This window comes from Pseudorasbora parva, chromosome 3 (genome assembly GCF_024679245.1).
Source record: "Pseudorasbora parva isolate DD20220531a chromosome 3, ASM2467924v1, whole genome shotgun sequence".
NCBI lineage: Eukaryota > Metazoa > Chordata > Actinopteri > Cypriniformes > Gobionidae > Pseudorasbora > Pseudorasbora parva.
The window spans coordinates 3,622,943-3,640,493 of record NC_090174.1 but is presented as its reverse complement, the minus strand read 5'-3'; the positions used below and the strand labels follow the sequence as shown (position 1 = coordinate 3,640,493).

The 17,551-nt window shown below is 38.7% G+C and overlaps 1 protein-coding gene across 1 annotated transcript in view; it reads left to right on the top strand.

Annotated features, from left to right (window-relative positions):
• The window catches only part of pappaa (pregnancy-associated plasma protein A, pappalysin 1a), a 134,091-nt gene extending 116,894 nt beyond the window's left edge, over positions 1 to 17,197 (top strand). The window contains exons 22-23 of the mRNA XM_067439882.1: positions 879 to 977; positions 15,567 to 17,197. Coding sequence (XP_067295983.1) covers positions 879 to 977; positions 15,567 to 15,671 — 204 coding nt within the window. The 3' untranslated portion in view covers positions 15,672 to 17,197. The remainder of the gene's footprint in view (positions 1 to 878; positions 978 to 15,566) is intronic.
• Positions 17,198 to 17,551: the final 354 nt, after the last annotated feature.

Here is a 17,551-nt window from a genome sequence, read left to right as displayed (position 1 = left end):
TAGATTTAGTATCTCATAATGTTTACTTTTTAAAGTCATAATCTGACTTCTGTTATAAATATGATTTACTAAAGCATGATTTTTTTTTAAGTGGCAGAAATTGGCATGTGTTCTAGCCAAGCACAGATTAGCCCAAACTGGTAAAGTTTCATATTGAAAGGCCAAATGATCTAATACTCTTATCATACACAAATACATGCACTGATTAGGACAAGTGTGTGAGCTTGTCATGAGCTTGTTTACATGGTAATCATGTAAATATTAGAGAGAGAAGAAAAAAAGTGTTGTTGGAGTGTAAAGACATTCCAGTTTAAAGAAATACCCTAGGTTAACTACAACTTTGGTCAATTTGGATGAAGATAAAATATGTCTGCATGCTGTTGATTTACAGAATATTTTAATCACAAAATAATTTAAACTATGCTTTGGTATGTTAAGAAAGCCTATAAACAAGACGTGATTGGAAACGCTACAATTGGATGTACTGCAAAAAAACAACAACAACAACAAAACATTTCCTACCCCCATTGGCGTTTTCTTTCTTTCTCTGAATAGTAAAATCTCAAACTTTGAGCTCAAGTAGTATTTCGTATTTGTACTACTAACAAGATAAAAATGCTGAGGAAGAAAATATTTTTTATAGTGCATCTACCCTAGATGTTCATGCAATAATAATTCTTTCTAAGTAAGTAAGCAGTTTTACAGAAATGCAAATATCCTTTAAAACGGATGGTGTTGGAGAAGATGAACCTATGGCCATACTTCTCACAGAAGCCTAGAAGCAATGAAGCATTGAACATCTTTAGGTTGGGACTTCAGCGTCTCTCCATTTCTCATGTTAGTGATGCTCTGAGTTTCTCTCTCTGTTTTTGTCTCAGCCGTTCATGGGTGACAATTACTGTGATGCCATCAACAACAGGGCCTACTGCAACTACGACGGCGGCGACTGCTGTCATTCCACTGTCAAGACTAAAAAGGTGCAGTACATGTCTGCAACATTTTTCATTTATGCATTTCATGTGTCTGCTTGTATGTATAACATCAAAAACTCACTCCATTTAGGGACGAAAGTCCTAGCTATGGTAGCTATGGTTCCATCCACCTATTTGTGTGTGCATAAATTCAAAAAATGTGCATTAAAACATATGCACTCAAATTGAGGCAGATACATTTTGTATTGGATAAGAAAACATGCACATAAACTACTATGGGGACACATTTACCAAATTAATTTCTCAATGTGCATCAAAAGAACAGTCAACAGCCATATAATGTTGCGCAATTGGATGATATAACTGGACTAACCGGCGCTCTGATCGCGTTGCACATCTGAAATGTTTTGGTCGTTGTGAAATACCTGAGCAAAGTCTGTCATCAAAGTGGTTCGGTATAATTACCTTCCAAAACTGTCTGCATTCCCAAACAGTCGGTATCCGCCTCTGAAAGCAAGAGAATATGGCACAAGTCATTTATTATATGAAAACTTTCATTTTTTCTTCAATTGGCAAATGTTCTATGTGATATTTCCAGTTTTGCGCACAAGTTAAATGTGCAAATTTGGATGGAAACATAGCTACTGACAAGTATGAGATGCTAGATGTTACCCACTAACCATCTGACACTTATTGCACACAAAAACGCCAAACACGTTCTGGCAAGCTCTAATCTGATTGGCTGCCTATACATAATTCCTTGGGCTGGTATTTATCAGTACGCCTGTAAGCAAAGTTGTGTTTACAAAGTATCAGGTTGTTGCGATGACCACTTCTGAGAATCTAATCCCTGGATTTACCCATGTCTGCCAGGTTGGTGCAATCTTTTAAAGCTATTCTGAGTTTTTGTTACACTTTTTCACTTTCCATTTTCTCAGAATTGCTTTGCACATGAGCTGGATAGCCGTTGAGTCAGCTGAAGGAGTTGTTTCCACACTTGTGTATTATTGGGATATTTAAACAAGCTCTTCAGTCATCCTTCGTCATGTTCTGCTTCTAGCAGGTGACAGACATTTTAAAAGGACAGAACATGCATTATGAAATCCAGTGTCTTGTTTTGAGCAGCCTAAGATTTGGCGGTGTCATTTTCAGCATAGTGCTACATTAAAGTGTGAATGCCGAGACTCCACACACTGGAATACCTCTACTTTATGACGTGACAACACACATTCATTGAATATTTAAAATGATGGAAATGGTATAACGTGACAAGAGATACATCCCATTTCATCCATCTATCTTTTCATCTGAACAAGCCACAACAACTGACAGCACATTTTTAACAATTGCTGGTTTCTGGTTTCTCATCCACACAGCTGTATATTAAATATCAGATATCTTTGGAATTGGCTGTGGTGCTGCATATCATTTTCACTTTCAGTTCACACACTAAGCAGAGCTATGGCACCCATGCCACGAAGTTCTATGGATGACGATTATTTTATAATAATAAAATCGCTATAGTATTTAATAATTAAGTGCAGTTACTAATAATATTGCACATTTTGTCTCCTGGAAATGCACACTTGACAGTAAAGCACTGAGTTTGAGCGCAGATGTAAATTAACAACAGTAACACAGTATGTAAAAATTATAAATGCCTAATTTCTAAAGCGTAAAATTTGAATATTCTGACTATGCTCCATTGAAATTTACCATTGTCCTTCCAAAGTATGCATACATTTGTACATTGGTTTGTGACTATATGATTTCTATAAAACTATAAAATTAAAAAACAATTAGTATAAATACAAATATCCAGAGCCCCTAAAGCAGGGCTATTCAAATCTTACCCTGGAGGGCCAATGCGGTGCAGAGTTTAGCTCCAACCTTAATCAAACACACCTGAACATGCTAATCAATGTCTTCAGGATCATTGGAAAATCACAGGTAGGTGTGTTTGATCAGGGTTGGAGCGAAAATCTGCACCGCATTGGCCCTCCAGGGTAAGATTTGAATAGCCCTGCCCTAAAGCATGGGTGTCCAAAGTCGGTCCTTGAGGGCCACTGTCCTGCAGAGTTTAGGAATGCAAAATGTTTTGTGGGCGAATGCCAAGTTTTTTTTGGGGAAAACGCTAAGCGAATGGAAAGCTTATCGATGGAACGCAAAGGTATTGTGAGCGAGCGACAATGTTTTTTGTGGGGGAACGGACAAATTTACGTAAAGTTTCTCATGGAAACGCAAAGGTTTTTCAAGGGAACGCAAAATGTTTTGTGAGTGAATGCAAAGTTCCTTCTGGGAAAGCAAAACTTTTGTGAGAGAATGCAAAAGCATTGACTTATTATTTTTCCTTTCCTCTCATCTCATCATTTTTTTTTTTTTCAGCACCATGTCCCATTAGGGGCTTCGTTCAAATAAACACTCTAATTATTCTCCTTACCTCTTATAATACTTTTGTTTCAGCGAGATTTAAACTAGTTTAAATCAAAGAGACATTGGGTTTTGTAACAAAGAATTCACTGGCAAAGTGAAAATCGACATTGTCTGCTAGGAAACGTACCAGCTCCGAGTTTGTGGAATATTCTGTGAAGTCACAGCCAATCAAAATGCATTTGATGTTTTATATATTCTGAATTTTCATTCATCTGAAGAGATTGTGTGGCGTTCGATTTATGTGAGAACAGGTTTGTGCTATCTTTACTCTCAAAGTCACTGGGTAATTTCCCTTTTGTCTTGTCACCTTTGTGCTGTCTCGTCAGTTAGGCAGCTCTGGGCACTGTCATTGCCTTATATATTTGGCATATGCTCAGAGTGCGAGTGCATGAACAGCGATGATTCACTGAATCCAGTCTAGAGGATGCTTTTTGGGAGTTTCACAATGTGCTGCCTACGTCATTGAGCAGACAGGGATCTTAGCGGGAGTTGACCATGCGCCAGTGTTGAAAGAAGGTTAAATTGTTCTGCAGCTATAAGCCAGACCGCTGGTGCCTCCTTCCTTCTGATAGTATGTCACACGTTGGCAGGCGAACGTCAGCAAGACGGGGCGAGATAAAGTCGTCTTTTGATGAGCTAGAGCTTTTTGGTGGCATTGCATTGTAACAGTGTCCGTTTGCTCACTCCTGATGTCATGCATGCAGCTTGTTAGATAGTTATTTGAGAAACGTTGTAAAAATTTCTCATTTTAGGTAATCTAGTTGCTTTTGGGGAACTTGAAGACCAAAGTGCCCACTTATAACCCTTGAAAAACAATTTTCTGTATTTAAAAGATGTCTTCTGTGTTTGATGTTGGGAAAGCTGCTATTGATAAGGGATCACCTGGCATCCTGAGCCTAGCTCAGCGTCCTGGCAGTCCTTAAAGCAAATTATATCAGCAGGGCTTTGCAAAACATCCTGTCCCTGGAAATAGCCAGGGTTTAGGGAAGAACTGTAGAAAACGACTCTGAAAGAAGCAATCATATTGCGATAGATGGATTGCCAGAGTTGGATGTGATGAGGGGGAACTCTGTAACGTTTACTGTAGGTCATCTGCCGGTTGGCTCCAGGAGTTTCACCACATCCATTTTGTGTCCTATATTTATCTGTTTAAATTCCCCAACTCATTCATACATTTCCTGGTCAGGCCCATAAACACAAGTGCAGACCAATGGAGTTCACGCATTAGTACACAGATAAGCGGCGGCCTGCTTTGTTGTGAGCCTCTGATTTCAAATTGCACTTAACTTCTCTGCGTCATTCCTGGAGGATTTTGATCCGTTAATCACTTGAGATAGTATGCGACTCTTTGTTATCCTTGAAATTTGCTCCTAGTTATCAAGCCTACCAACCAAGAATTTTGTGACCTCACCACCTGATTTTCATTTCTCTCAGGAACAGAAAATGATTTCTTAAGGGTGCTGAGGGGATAAAATGAGTTAACATTTTTGCGAGTGCAGGGATGAGTGTGTCAGAGAACGTTTAGGATTTATACAGGAAATTGCAGTACAACACAGGTTTGGAAGAATTGATCAAATTGAGGAAATTTCATTAGAAAAGGATTTCATTACCAGATATATCTGCAGGGACTGTGTACAGAATAAGGTGTTTTATTTAGCCATTTTTAACCATTTTTAACTTTATATATGCTGGGTTAAAACAACAGCTTGTTTAAAATTGCGCCAATCTATATTGTTGGCTTATTTCTAATCAGTGCTAGGTAAGAATAGAAAACAGAATTTGACTTATTTTAAAGCATTTTCTCTACTTTTCATGTTACTTGGAAACCACAGCAGTGGCTCAGGAGGTAAAACGTTGGACAATAAATCAGCACTTTCAAGTCTAGTTCTTTCCAGATCTACGTGAAAGTCTATTGATGTTTCCTGCACAATGACTTAACTCACTGTTTAGCCACCATAGTATGATGCATCGTTGTAGAAACTAACTAGCTGGTCATGACTGTTTTCCAAAACTGCCATGGTCACACCTCCGCCGTTTTAACCATGTTTGTTGGACATTATAGGACTTTAGTTAATGACATCAAACCTTGCACAGTCATTACCTCTTCATCGGGATGACATTTCATTCAGTAACGTTAGCCAGTTTTTGATTTATATGATGTTTAATATTTTATGATTGTGAATAGGCAGTGTTTTTATTTCTACTTGTTTTTGATCCTGGAGAGTCTGTACTGTTTCAGAAGATCGCATCACCTATTGTATAACCGGAAAAATTTTAAAATTCCCTCAATGACAGGGAGGCACCTTCTCATAAATTACAGAAATTTCTATTAGTGGAAGTGAAAGAGTTAATCACGTTATTTGATTGACACTTAATTCCTGTTAATTCAAAGCTTTCAATGTAATTTCTCTGTCGTGCTCCTGTAACAATCTGTGGACTACTTAACTGATTTTGTTCCTCGTCGTTTTTATTTAATGTTTGAATCATTCGGGTTCCCTCATAAGTCATACTCTTATTCGGGTTTCCTTTGTGCACTCCTCAAAAATGCAGCTGATGTCTTGCTCGATGACTTGCAAAATGCACCCCTAAATGGTGGCAATGTTATAAAATTGCATAGTGCTGCTCATGAAGTTTGCTAACTGATAACAATGAAAGCCATTTCGAGATAGCCATCACTGAGTGTAAGGGTTAGAGTGAATACAAGTAATTTGTTCATAAATTGAACTACACTGATTTGTGTGCAGCCCATGAGAAACACTGAAATAATCATGATAGAATCGATACTCCCCAAAATTCTCCATTCCCTCTCGTCATTTGAGATAAATGCATAGGTAAATACATATGTTAATATTGACTTGCCATATTTCATATCTTGCCAAGAGCAATGCCTGCAATGAGGTACGCCTCTCTCTGGCCATGATGACCCTCAAGCAAAGGAAGCCGAGGCACTTCCCTGCTGCTTGTGTGTTTGTTTCTCTTCCTTATCTCACCCTGCCGTGCTCACTTTATCCCGGCTCTCGTCATGTTCTCTAAAAGGTTGGCATATTAAGATGTTCTGGATGGCTGGCTGTGTATTATTTCTCTCAGGGACTTTGAAGGTGCGAGTCAAACAGCATCTAAGGTCACTGCAGGACGCTTTACTAATCACTACAAGCTGCTGGCATGAGGAAGGAGGCCGGTGGGCATATTTCAGTTTTATTTAGAGGAGATTCCTTTCTGGCTAAGGATGGGAGGTTTTTAACTCTTTCCCCACCAACATTTTTTGATCATTTTCACAAAAGTTTCATGGCCCCCAGAATATTTTCTTATATGAATATCTGAACATGCAATATATCAAAATAAAGCAGCAAGCCTCTGCTTTAAAACAAACAGACCCCTTTTATTTTAGCTTGAGCCATTATTTATCAACACTTGAATATGGGTAAGTTAAATAAAAAAGTAACATTTTGAGCAAAAAGCTGAGAAAATCGTTTTTGCAGATTATCCAGATGGGATCCAGAACAATGATCAAAACACAGATGGAGTCCATCAACACCGCAAAGCTTCACAGTCCTAGAGCTCATCCTGGGGCCACATTTCATTCAGTAACATTAGACAGTTTCATGTTATTTTACATATGCATTATTACATTTGATATCGCTTGTTTCTGCTGCTTCTTCCCCTGTGTTTTGATCAAGAGATTCGATAGAGGTTCTCTTTCAGAACATGTGTAATAGTGCCCCCTAAGTATAACAGTTAAAAGACAGAATAATCCACCAATTGCTGGGAAAGTGGGGTGGGTTTGGCCATGCTAAACATGCCCAAAACATGGCCAAAGTAAAAAAAAAAAAAAAAAAATCCCCAGAGTTGGACGCATGTCTGAGTATTTCTGTGCCAAATAAACTCCTTCAATATTTGAGCTAGTTTCGGGAAGTTTTTGTCAAGTATTGTCCTGTATGACATCATAATGGGCAGAATTCCTTGTATGGGCACTTCTCCAGGATAAACACACACACACACACACACACACACAGCAACCAGAGCGAGAGCAAGAGTGTCCCCATAAATGAGCTTTGTTTGGCTTAAGGAAACTGTCGGCAGTGCTGGCATTTTTATTTTATTTTATTTTTTGTTAGACCATAGAGCTGGCTGCCCGGCCAAACCGAACGATTGGGGAAAAGGGCCTTAGTCAGGGAGGTGAACAAGAACCCGATGGTTACTCTGGCAGAGCTCCAGCATTTATTTGTGGAGAGAGGACAACCTTTCAGAAGAACAACTATCTCTGCAGCACTCCACCAATCAGACCTGTATGGTAGACGGCATATGACAGACTGCCTGGAGTTTGCCAAAAGGACTTACCTGAAGGACACTGAGACCATGATAAACTAAATTATCTGGTCTGATGAAACAAACATTGATTTGTTTGGCCTGAAAGTCAAGTATAATGTCTGAAGGAAACCAGGCGCCGCTTATCACCTGGGCAATACCATCTCTAGAGTGAAGCTTGGTGGTGGCAGCATCATGCTCTGGGGATGTTTTTCAGCGGCAGGATCTGGGAGACTAGTCAAGATCGAGGGAAATATGAATGCAGCTGACATCCACACAGTTGTCAGATTAGATGGGAACATTCAGAATATGTGTGTGTGTGTGTGTGTGTGTGTGTATGTGTGCTTGTGACTCTTTAGCAGCATCCAATGCACGCCTGCACAAGCTCTGCTTCTGAAAGAATCGGTACAGTGTATCTGTCTTTTAAAAATATGATAAAACTAAAGACTCTTAGGAGATATGAAGGATGGAATACTAATCTATGGTTACTCAAGATTAACATGAGTGTTATTTATCCTTTAACAAATGAAAAGTTGTGTTTTCATTTTAAGTTCACATGTTTGGCAGAGTAGAAAATCATAACCTTGTAATGTTAGCTGATCAGTTTCGCCTCACTGATGACTTTTACTTATGATATATGGTTAGAAATCATCGCTAGTCATTGCCTTTCAACACATAGATTGTTTTGCACCTACTCTGAATAAAATTTGTTGTTGGAAACCATTTTCACTCCAAAATTTGCTAGTAAATGTCACAAAAAAAACAGCATGTAAAACATTGAATTAAACATTACATTAAACTAAGATTATTGTATATCATACTCCAATAATCTTTATTTTATCTACAACCACTGAAAATCTTCCATTTTACATTTAAATACCACAAGAGGTTTTATTAAAATAATAAAGCCAACAATTCTAAACAACCAAATTCTGATTCTCCGTTTTAAGATGAATGAGGGGCAACCTGAATTCAGTATTTTATTTTCTGCATTCCCAACACCCAAAACTGTGCCAAAGTGATAAATGGAAGCAGGGGAACTCCTCCAGGGGCCGGCCTGCAGTCGTGGCGGTAGCAAATGTGTGCCTCTTACCTTTTTATAAGACATAATTATCAACGCATGTTGGTTTTCACCCTGCAAAGTTTATGGCTATAAAACCACATCTCCAAATAAGCTTTTCAGTTTTCCAAATTCTTTCCTTTAATCTAAGCTGTTTTAGGGAAAAGTGTCAATGAAGTGCCAAGTGTGCAAGATTGAGGCAAGATTGCTGTTTCTGCAGCAAAAAAAAAAAAAGCAAAAAAAAAAAAAAGAGGGTGAGAGAGTTTCCGAGACTTTCACAACAAGGTTTCCCCTATCGAGGCTGAGACTTAAAGCTGTGCTTCCCATGACTCCTCTTTCCACATGTTTAATGGCCTGAGCACACGAGGACCAGGTTGAACTGAAGAAAATGCTTCAACGCAACAACAAACCTATGTCCAATACATAGCAAATTTTATTAACTCTTTTTCCACCATTTTTTTTTTTTTTTTAAGAGGCAATTTTTTTTTTATAATTTTCGCAAAAAATTCATGTTTTTGTCAAAGATTCCATCCAGATGGGATTCAGAACAATGATCAAAACACAGATGGAGTAGATAGAGTCCATCAACGTCCCAAAGCTTTACAGTCCTAGAGCTCGTCCTGGGCCAACATTTCATTCAGTGATATTAGGCAGTTTGGATTTTTTTGCTGTTTAATGTTGGTGATCGTGTTATTTTACATGTGCATATGATTACACATGATAACGCTTGCTTCTGCTTCTTCTTCACCTGTGTTTTGATCAGGAGATTATGTAATGGTTTAGAAGATGTGTAAAAGCACCCCCACCATACAACAGTGAAAACACATAGTTAATGATAAATTGTAAAACTTTACAATAAAGTCTCATTTCTTAACATTAGTTAACATGAACTAATGAGCAATATACAGTCAAACCAAAACTTATATACACAGGGTTTTTTTTTTTTTTGTTGCTATAGTTAAGAAAATGTAATAAAATATGACAAGAACTCAGAGTTAAACTGTGTCAGAACAAATTCATCTTGATTGGATTACAATCAACCAGTCAGCTGTTATATTTAAAGGAAGTGAATGTAAGATTGTGGCCAAAACTGGTACTGCAATCACTTTTAAATGACTGCTGAGCGGTGTATCCCCTCTCCCCCTCCCCCTGGATGCCGATTCACTATACTGACTTCATGATTGGTAGATAGGTGAAGGGCGGAGCTTCAGGCCAAAACATCAACATCAGTTGAGGGCTGCAACAACAGCTTTTAAAATAAAATATCCTGGCCAGACTACTGTTTTCAGTGATATAAGTATTTGAAATTAACATGAATTCTTAATGTTAAGTGACATATCAGGGCCATTTTATGATTAATTGAAATACATTTCTTACATACAGTTCCTTTAACGGGTTCCTTCAGTGATTTAGCATTAAGCTTTGTATTTAAACTGGGTCATTAGTGTAGTAGAAATGTGAAATTATTTTTGAATTTGGTGCCTTTTAGACTGAGAAATGACAGACAATGTATGTTTGTCTCATGGGGATGAAAGACAACAACTCCCAGAATGCATTGTTTCGCTGACCTGCACAGCCACCCCCAAAGCCACTGCTACTGGATAACTGCATCACTTGCCAACCACATTCATTTTCATAAAATTAGTTCAGTTAGAGAACAGACACTAGCCTACAATTAAAAAATAAAAGTGTTTGTTCAATATAATGTGAGTGTGCCAAACGAGAGTCACGATCATTCGAATATACTCCCGGGTAATCGCTGAAGTAACCCTTTAAGAACATGATAGATAATACCAATTCAGGTCAACCAATGACCAAGCAACGCTTCATTCTGTTCAGTCTGTGGTGTCAAAGGTCGCATTAGCAATTCAAGAAAAAACACTGAAGCAAAACATGCTCCAGCCAAGGTGTCGGAATCATTTTGGTCCCTGTAGTCACTGTATTACGATTAACATATAATGAGTTTTTGGGTATAACATGTCACCGTTTAATTTATTGGAGAACAATAGACAGTATAATAAATCATTGCTGCTTCTCAAACAATAAACAAATGTACTTTAAATTCTCCCTCATTTTGAATGTAATAAATCACAGTCTTACAAATGGCGTGACGTGCGTGTCTGAGCCTCAGTACAGAGTACAGACCGACATTATTCTGGTCTGTTTTGAAGCTCTCCGTCTGCGCCCCGATCCCCAGCCCCCTTCAACTGCAGTCTGACACATACGTGCGTTCTGCCAGGCGCCCTGCAGAAGTGGGGGGTCGTGCGCCGTGACGTACACGTTCTGTCAGGGAACTGTGTGTGTGTGTGTGTTCTGGACTGGCCTCTGCCCCATGCTGACATTCCCAGCCACCATCGATGAGCCCCAGATGTGGCAGCTGGTCCAGCCACCCTAGGGTCAAGGGCAGAGGAAACCATGTTAAATTTGCCACCCACATCTTAGTCTGATGGTGCGATAAAGAAAGGGTGCTAAACGAGAACTGGGAGAGGTTGTGTGTGTTGTGAGATGGGAGGGAAGGAACAGGGAAGATTGGAAAAGAAGTTATGAAAAGTACTTAGGGTGGTTGATAACGACCCCCTGATTAGAAAAGGCAGCTGGCGTCCCACAGCTGGTTTGGTTGGTCTGTTTGATGGTTTTAGAGAGGTTTGGGGCACTTGTCAGCTGGTCAGGATGGGCCAGTAAATGACCTTAGGGTGTTTGTTCAGCAAGGTTAGCAAAAGCCAATCTGAATGTGTTCGAAAGTGAGGGAAGGCACACGGGAGCACAGGAAATGCCATGCAGGGCAATGACGGCTGGTTTTGATGTGTCCGGTTCATGCTTGTAAAAGCGTCACAGGTAAGTGGCTCTGGAAAGACTAAGTGCTGCTCACACAAACATGTTTTGTTTTCATTATTCATACATGCCATTTCCGTCAGGATCACTGCACTCTCACACGGCAGAAATCTTAGTAACACTTTCTCTGAAGCCCATGCTTATAATAAGTCATAGCTCCATTTATACTTATTCATGAGTAAGTATTACTATTCTATAAATATATTTATAAAGGCTCATTAAGACCTATACTGCATTATAACAAACACTTATTAGTTACATTTGTATTCATTTTATAATTACGTATAAGGCATGCATTTACTTTTCAATGCACATCCTCATAATCCATTATACACTGATTTATGAGTATAATCATGGTTCCATGAATGCATTTATTAAGCTGTTTCCTGCATTGCTATAATGTTATAATATTATAGTTACAATTACTTTTTAGTCATTCAGATTTATTTCTGTAGAATAAGTGAATAATGTTATTAATAGCCGTTTTTTTTTCTTATAAATTGTGAGTAATAATACAGTTACTAAGATCTATAAATGCATTTTTGATGGAATAATGAAAACATGATGCAATAAAGCAAATGTTAAGAAATCTTGAAGATGTGCTCATTATACATTTAAAGTGGTTTACTTGAATGTACCAAATGAACGATAATTATTGTAATAAAATAATGAAAAAAAACAGGAATCATTAATACAAAATGTATGTTTTTATTGTTACATACTAGCACAACAATACTGCAACAATATTGTTTAAAGTATAATTTCAAACTGCTACTACAAGCAATACAATGCATATGGCTGAGGAGATATAGATTATAACAAAGCAAAATGACCATTCTTCTAATGCAAATATTAGCCTTTAAAAACATAATTGGTAACTTATTGGTATACAGCAAACAAGTGTCTCTGGAACTGGATTTCATATTTGCTTATTTATAAATCGGATTATGAGCATGAGCATTGGAAAAGCAAATTATAAGCATGGGCTTCAGAGAAAGTGTTACTGAGATCTTTTTCTCATGGTACGTTACATGACAGTGATGTACTAAATCCAGATGGAAATATTGTCGAAATTCCCCAAAAACACGCTGCGAACACGTAATAGCTATGCCCATGACGTCCCCATTTTCACAAATTCCTGTTTTGGTGTTTACATGGAGGCATTTTTTTCAAAACCATACACTTTGAAAACCAATTTTAAAAGCCTCCACCGCGTAACTGAACAGCCAAAACACAAGAAAAGTTTTCCATTTTCACTTGAAAACTGTATCTTAACGGTACATTATATGGAATATTAGGATGCTGTCAATTTTAGACCTGACGCACGGATCCATTATACTGTTACACATGCGTTTTCTTTCTCAACCGTTTACATTCACTTAATACAGAACTTACTGTGTTTAGGTGAATACTCTGCATTTTAACATTCTTTCGTGTGTGTTTGACGGTTTAAGTGCAATAAGTTGCGAAAAATAACTAAATTTAGTGCAGAGAAGCGGCTGTATGTGTGAGCACAAAATCTGCAGGAATGAGAAAAATACGTACAATCCCACAGAAAAATTCAAGCCTCGGTTTCGACATGTACTTACTATAGTAATAACAGGAAATTATGCAAAATTATAAGCATCTAACCCTAAACCAAACCCTAACAGTAACTCTATAGTAAGTACATGTAGTTAATTAGTAGGGATGCACGATATGAACAATTTGAACTGATAATGAAGTCCTTCTCGTGTAATAAAGTAATTTAGTTTAGTTTGAGAACAGACCGTACAAATAAAAATTGAACATGTTTGCTTACTAAAGCATTACTCGAGCAAAGTGCTGACAGACAAGATGATTGCAGAATATTTGGTTTCAAAACTTAATGTAAAAGTTTCTATTTGTCATTGTACAGTGTTGTTGTTGTGTTTTCCATAATAATAATAATAATAGGCTAATGAAACCACAATTCAAGCAACCCCGAATTGGCTCTAATTCAAAACGGAAACTAAAATATGCATAGCCGCACAGAGCCCGCATTTATGGCTGCACTGTCACCCATTCACGATCGCACAGAGCGCGCATTTACGAACGAACTGTCATTCACGTGTGCGCACTGGCATGTTTTCAGTACATGCATATGGAAGCTTAATTTTCATAGGATTTAATTGAAAGCACTCACTTTGCTCTGCTGCGTTATTAATGCCAGAGCGGCCGTGTGCATGTTACTTTCGGTTCGGTAGAATTGGTGATTTAAAAGCCCAGTCGGGGTGCTAGTTCAGGATCCACTGACTGGTTCTCTTAACAGTGCCCTGACTACTGAGCAATAAATGTCATCATTTTCACCCATATCACCCGATGATTCATCTGTCTGATAAATATCGTGCATCCCTATTACTTACTATTAAAGGAGTACTTCAGCGCGGAGAAGATGAATCTCTATTTAAACTGGGTCATTAATGTAGTAGAAATGTGAAATTATTTTTTTAATTTGGTGCCTTCTAGACTGAGAAAAGACAGAAAACAAATGTTTGTCTCATGGGGATGAAAGACTACAATTCCCAGAATGCTTCGCTGCCCTACGAGGCCACTCGCATAGCCACCACTACTAGATTACTGAATCACTGATCACTTTCCCACCGCGACTGTGTTCATTTTCATAAAATCAGTTCAGTTAGAGAACAGACACTACAATTAAAAACTGAACATGTGTGTTCAATATAATGTGATTTAGCCGCTGAGGGAGTCTCACAGCCCAAAACGCTGCAGGAGTCAGATATATTGACAGTCATGAATGAGCTTGGGATGAGAGCTGAAGTAAACGCGTCTGCGGCATAGATTCACAGCGCATGTTCAGTCTGCTGCATTTTCAGTTCATGCCTTTGAAAGCTTAACTTTCATAGGAAATAGTTTGAGAAGTTGAAAGACTTACTTTGCCCTGCCGGCTGCACCGTTTAAACATGAATGCCTGCGGCTGAAGCTGCGAGCCGAGTGCTGTGAGTGCGCGCGAGTTGAAAACATGCGGAAATGGCTCCCTCTGCTGGCTGTAGTCTTTAGCATCTGGCCAACAATTCCTCCGATGGCGCAAATTGATGATATTTGCATCATGGGAGAAATTTTTCCATAAATCTCTTGTCTCAGGGGGATATGAGGGGAGAAGCACAATCATTTGAATATACTCCAGGGTTTCTACTGATACAAAGCCAACCCTTACAAAGGAACCCTTTAAGTGCACTATAACTACTTCACCTTAACTTAAAGTGTAACCTATTCCAATATTCACCATCATCAAATGTGCTAGTGTCACGTCTCTCGAATCACTCTGCTGACTTGTGCTCTTGTTTCATACAAACATTATTGATTCTAGTGAAGACCTTTGAGATCTTGAGTATTAATATTACTGTAATATTGGTAGCGTTTTCAACTTGTTGCCAGGTGGATTCTGTTGTACACTGATAAATTTTTCTTACATGAAGCTTTAATTGTACAATGTGATAAAAATTGCATCTATGCCATTATTGTTGCTCCTGTTATGAGCAAAATCACAATGAACTGTTTTCATAGGCTACATTTCAATTGTTTACACACTGTTTCGGCCATACTGATGTTACCCTATTCGCTGGTACAAACAGGCAGGATATTACTCCATAAACGATGCTATGAATGAGAAAATCCACTTTGTTTTGCACCAAGATAAATTGGCATATGAAATCACGTCATGAACAAGTCAGTCTGTCGGCCGCTGTGGCTGAGACAAATCGTTAAGCGAATGCGCAAATGCGAACGGCACATATGGTCCTGATTTTGAGCAACTAGAGATGCATTTTATCCAGAAAAGCAGCTGAGGCCTCCCTCGAGGGAGACGCACCACAGCAGCTGGTGTCACTGACGCACTGCCAACATTCAATTGTGACGTCAAGTGCCAAACGCCATTCAGATTCTATTTTCAATCCCTCCACGGGGCTCATCAATTTTCCAAGTCTTGACCGACGTCTTAACATGTGTTTCTTTTCTCCTTCAAGGTGATCCCGTTCCCCATGTCTTGTGATATCCGAAGAGAGTGTGCTTGCCGGGACCCCAAAGCCTTGGAGAACCGAAAGGGCGAGCCCTTGCACTCAGTCGGTTAAGACGCTCTACCAGGACTGGGACAGGATGAGATGTTCTTCCCAGAAATGCTGCTGCTTCACAGTTGTACCTCTCCTCTTATAGCTGTTCATCCTTTCCAAGTCGAAGTCTACCTGCTATCTCCTATAATACGTTTGGAAAAGGATCCCCCCCCCCCCCAAAAAAAAGGACCAAAGCTGGTTTGTGTAGAAGCATCAACATCACCGACCCCCCCACCCCAAATTACGAAAACGAAAGCAAGTGAACAAGGGAAGAAAATACGAGAGATGGCTTTCCATACTGTCAAATTTCTTGATTTGATTTGACCAAAGGCCAAAAAAAAACCTCCACAGTTTAGGGGGCTTGATTTGTTTTGCTTTGTCTCGGTCATGTTTTCGGACAAAGACTTGGTCCCGGTTGGCTGGAGAGCAATCACATGATCACAGGCCATTTTTAAAGACTAATCACCTATTCTTTTGATGTTCCTACAATGAAGCAATCAGAAATCCTTCAAATATAAATGCGCAATGGGGAGCGGCTGCAGGTCCCGTCGCACACTATTTATGAAATAATTGAAATTTGAGGTTTATTTAAAATGCATACGGACAGATCCGTGAGAATGAATTGGTTTCTTTAGCATGGCTGCTGCTGTTGTTGCTGCTATGATTGCTGCTAATTAGTCAAACAACAGACAACAGGAAAATGCAGGCCATGTTCTAGTGTGTCGTTAGTCTGCCTTAACACTTACCTCTGATCAATATGACCGCCAACGACCGAAGACCTCCCATTACAGCGCCAGTGCTGAATCTTATCTCATCTGGTCAGAATGCATAATAGACACAATATATGAATGTAGAGGCCATTGTCATAAACCGTTTTGTTTAATATAAAAGGTCAGTTCACCAAAAACCTGAAAATTCCATCATTTACTCACCCTCAATTTCTATGTTTATTTTTGTGTTTGAAAACATAAAAAATAAGCATATTCATTCAGAGTTCTTCTGAAGCTGTAGCGGTAGAGCCCGAAATGAAAGATTTTATTCAAAGGAAATCGTTCCATCTGCTGCCGCTCTCAAATGTCATTCTCTGGTTACAACACCCATGGGAGCCAATGACATTAAACCAAAATGTGACGTCCAAAGGTGCCATACTTAAACCTAACCTTTGGTCTGTTGCTCATGCAAATCCATCAGCTTCAAAAGACTAGAGCACTAAGGACTACTTTTCATTATTAAATCGACCCTTATAACCTAATACAGAAAACAAATTCTTTCACACTATTTCCAATGTCAGTGACGGTTGTCAGTCAAAACCACTTTGAAAAGTTAACTTACCGCACATGTGCCAACTTTTTAAACACGTGTAAGTGTTTATAGCCCATTTGAAACAAGTTAAAATGCTGTGGGCGCTTGTGCCATGGATGTGCTGCCAAAAAACTGAAAATAATATAGCTTCAGCATAATCACAACGACTTCATATACGAAAAATCATCATAAAACAACACTTTAATTATTATGACTTAATTTATAGAGAAATGTACTTCAGCCGCCCTGCCAAAATATAAAAAAAAAAAAAGTCACTGGCAAATGTTTAAGCGTCAATAATTGGATCATTATTGCAGTGATTATCATGTTTCTAGCATGGTATATGTTTGGCAACAGTTCTTCTATCCCTCATTGATGTGTGTAGTGTGTAGCTTTTCATTTCTTAAACAATCATGTTTTTGATCAAGATCTTGTGTTGACAATGCAAGAGTCCAGCACTCTTTAAAGTCTCCTCCAGCACATCCCAAAGACTTCCACCAAATTTAAAGTCTGGACTGGATTTTTTTTTTTCATGCCCAAACATTATTTCACAGTTTGAGCTTATGTTGTCCTGGAATATGGCCATGATGTATCCCACA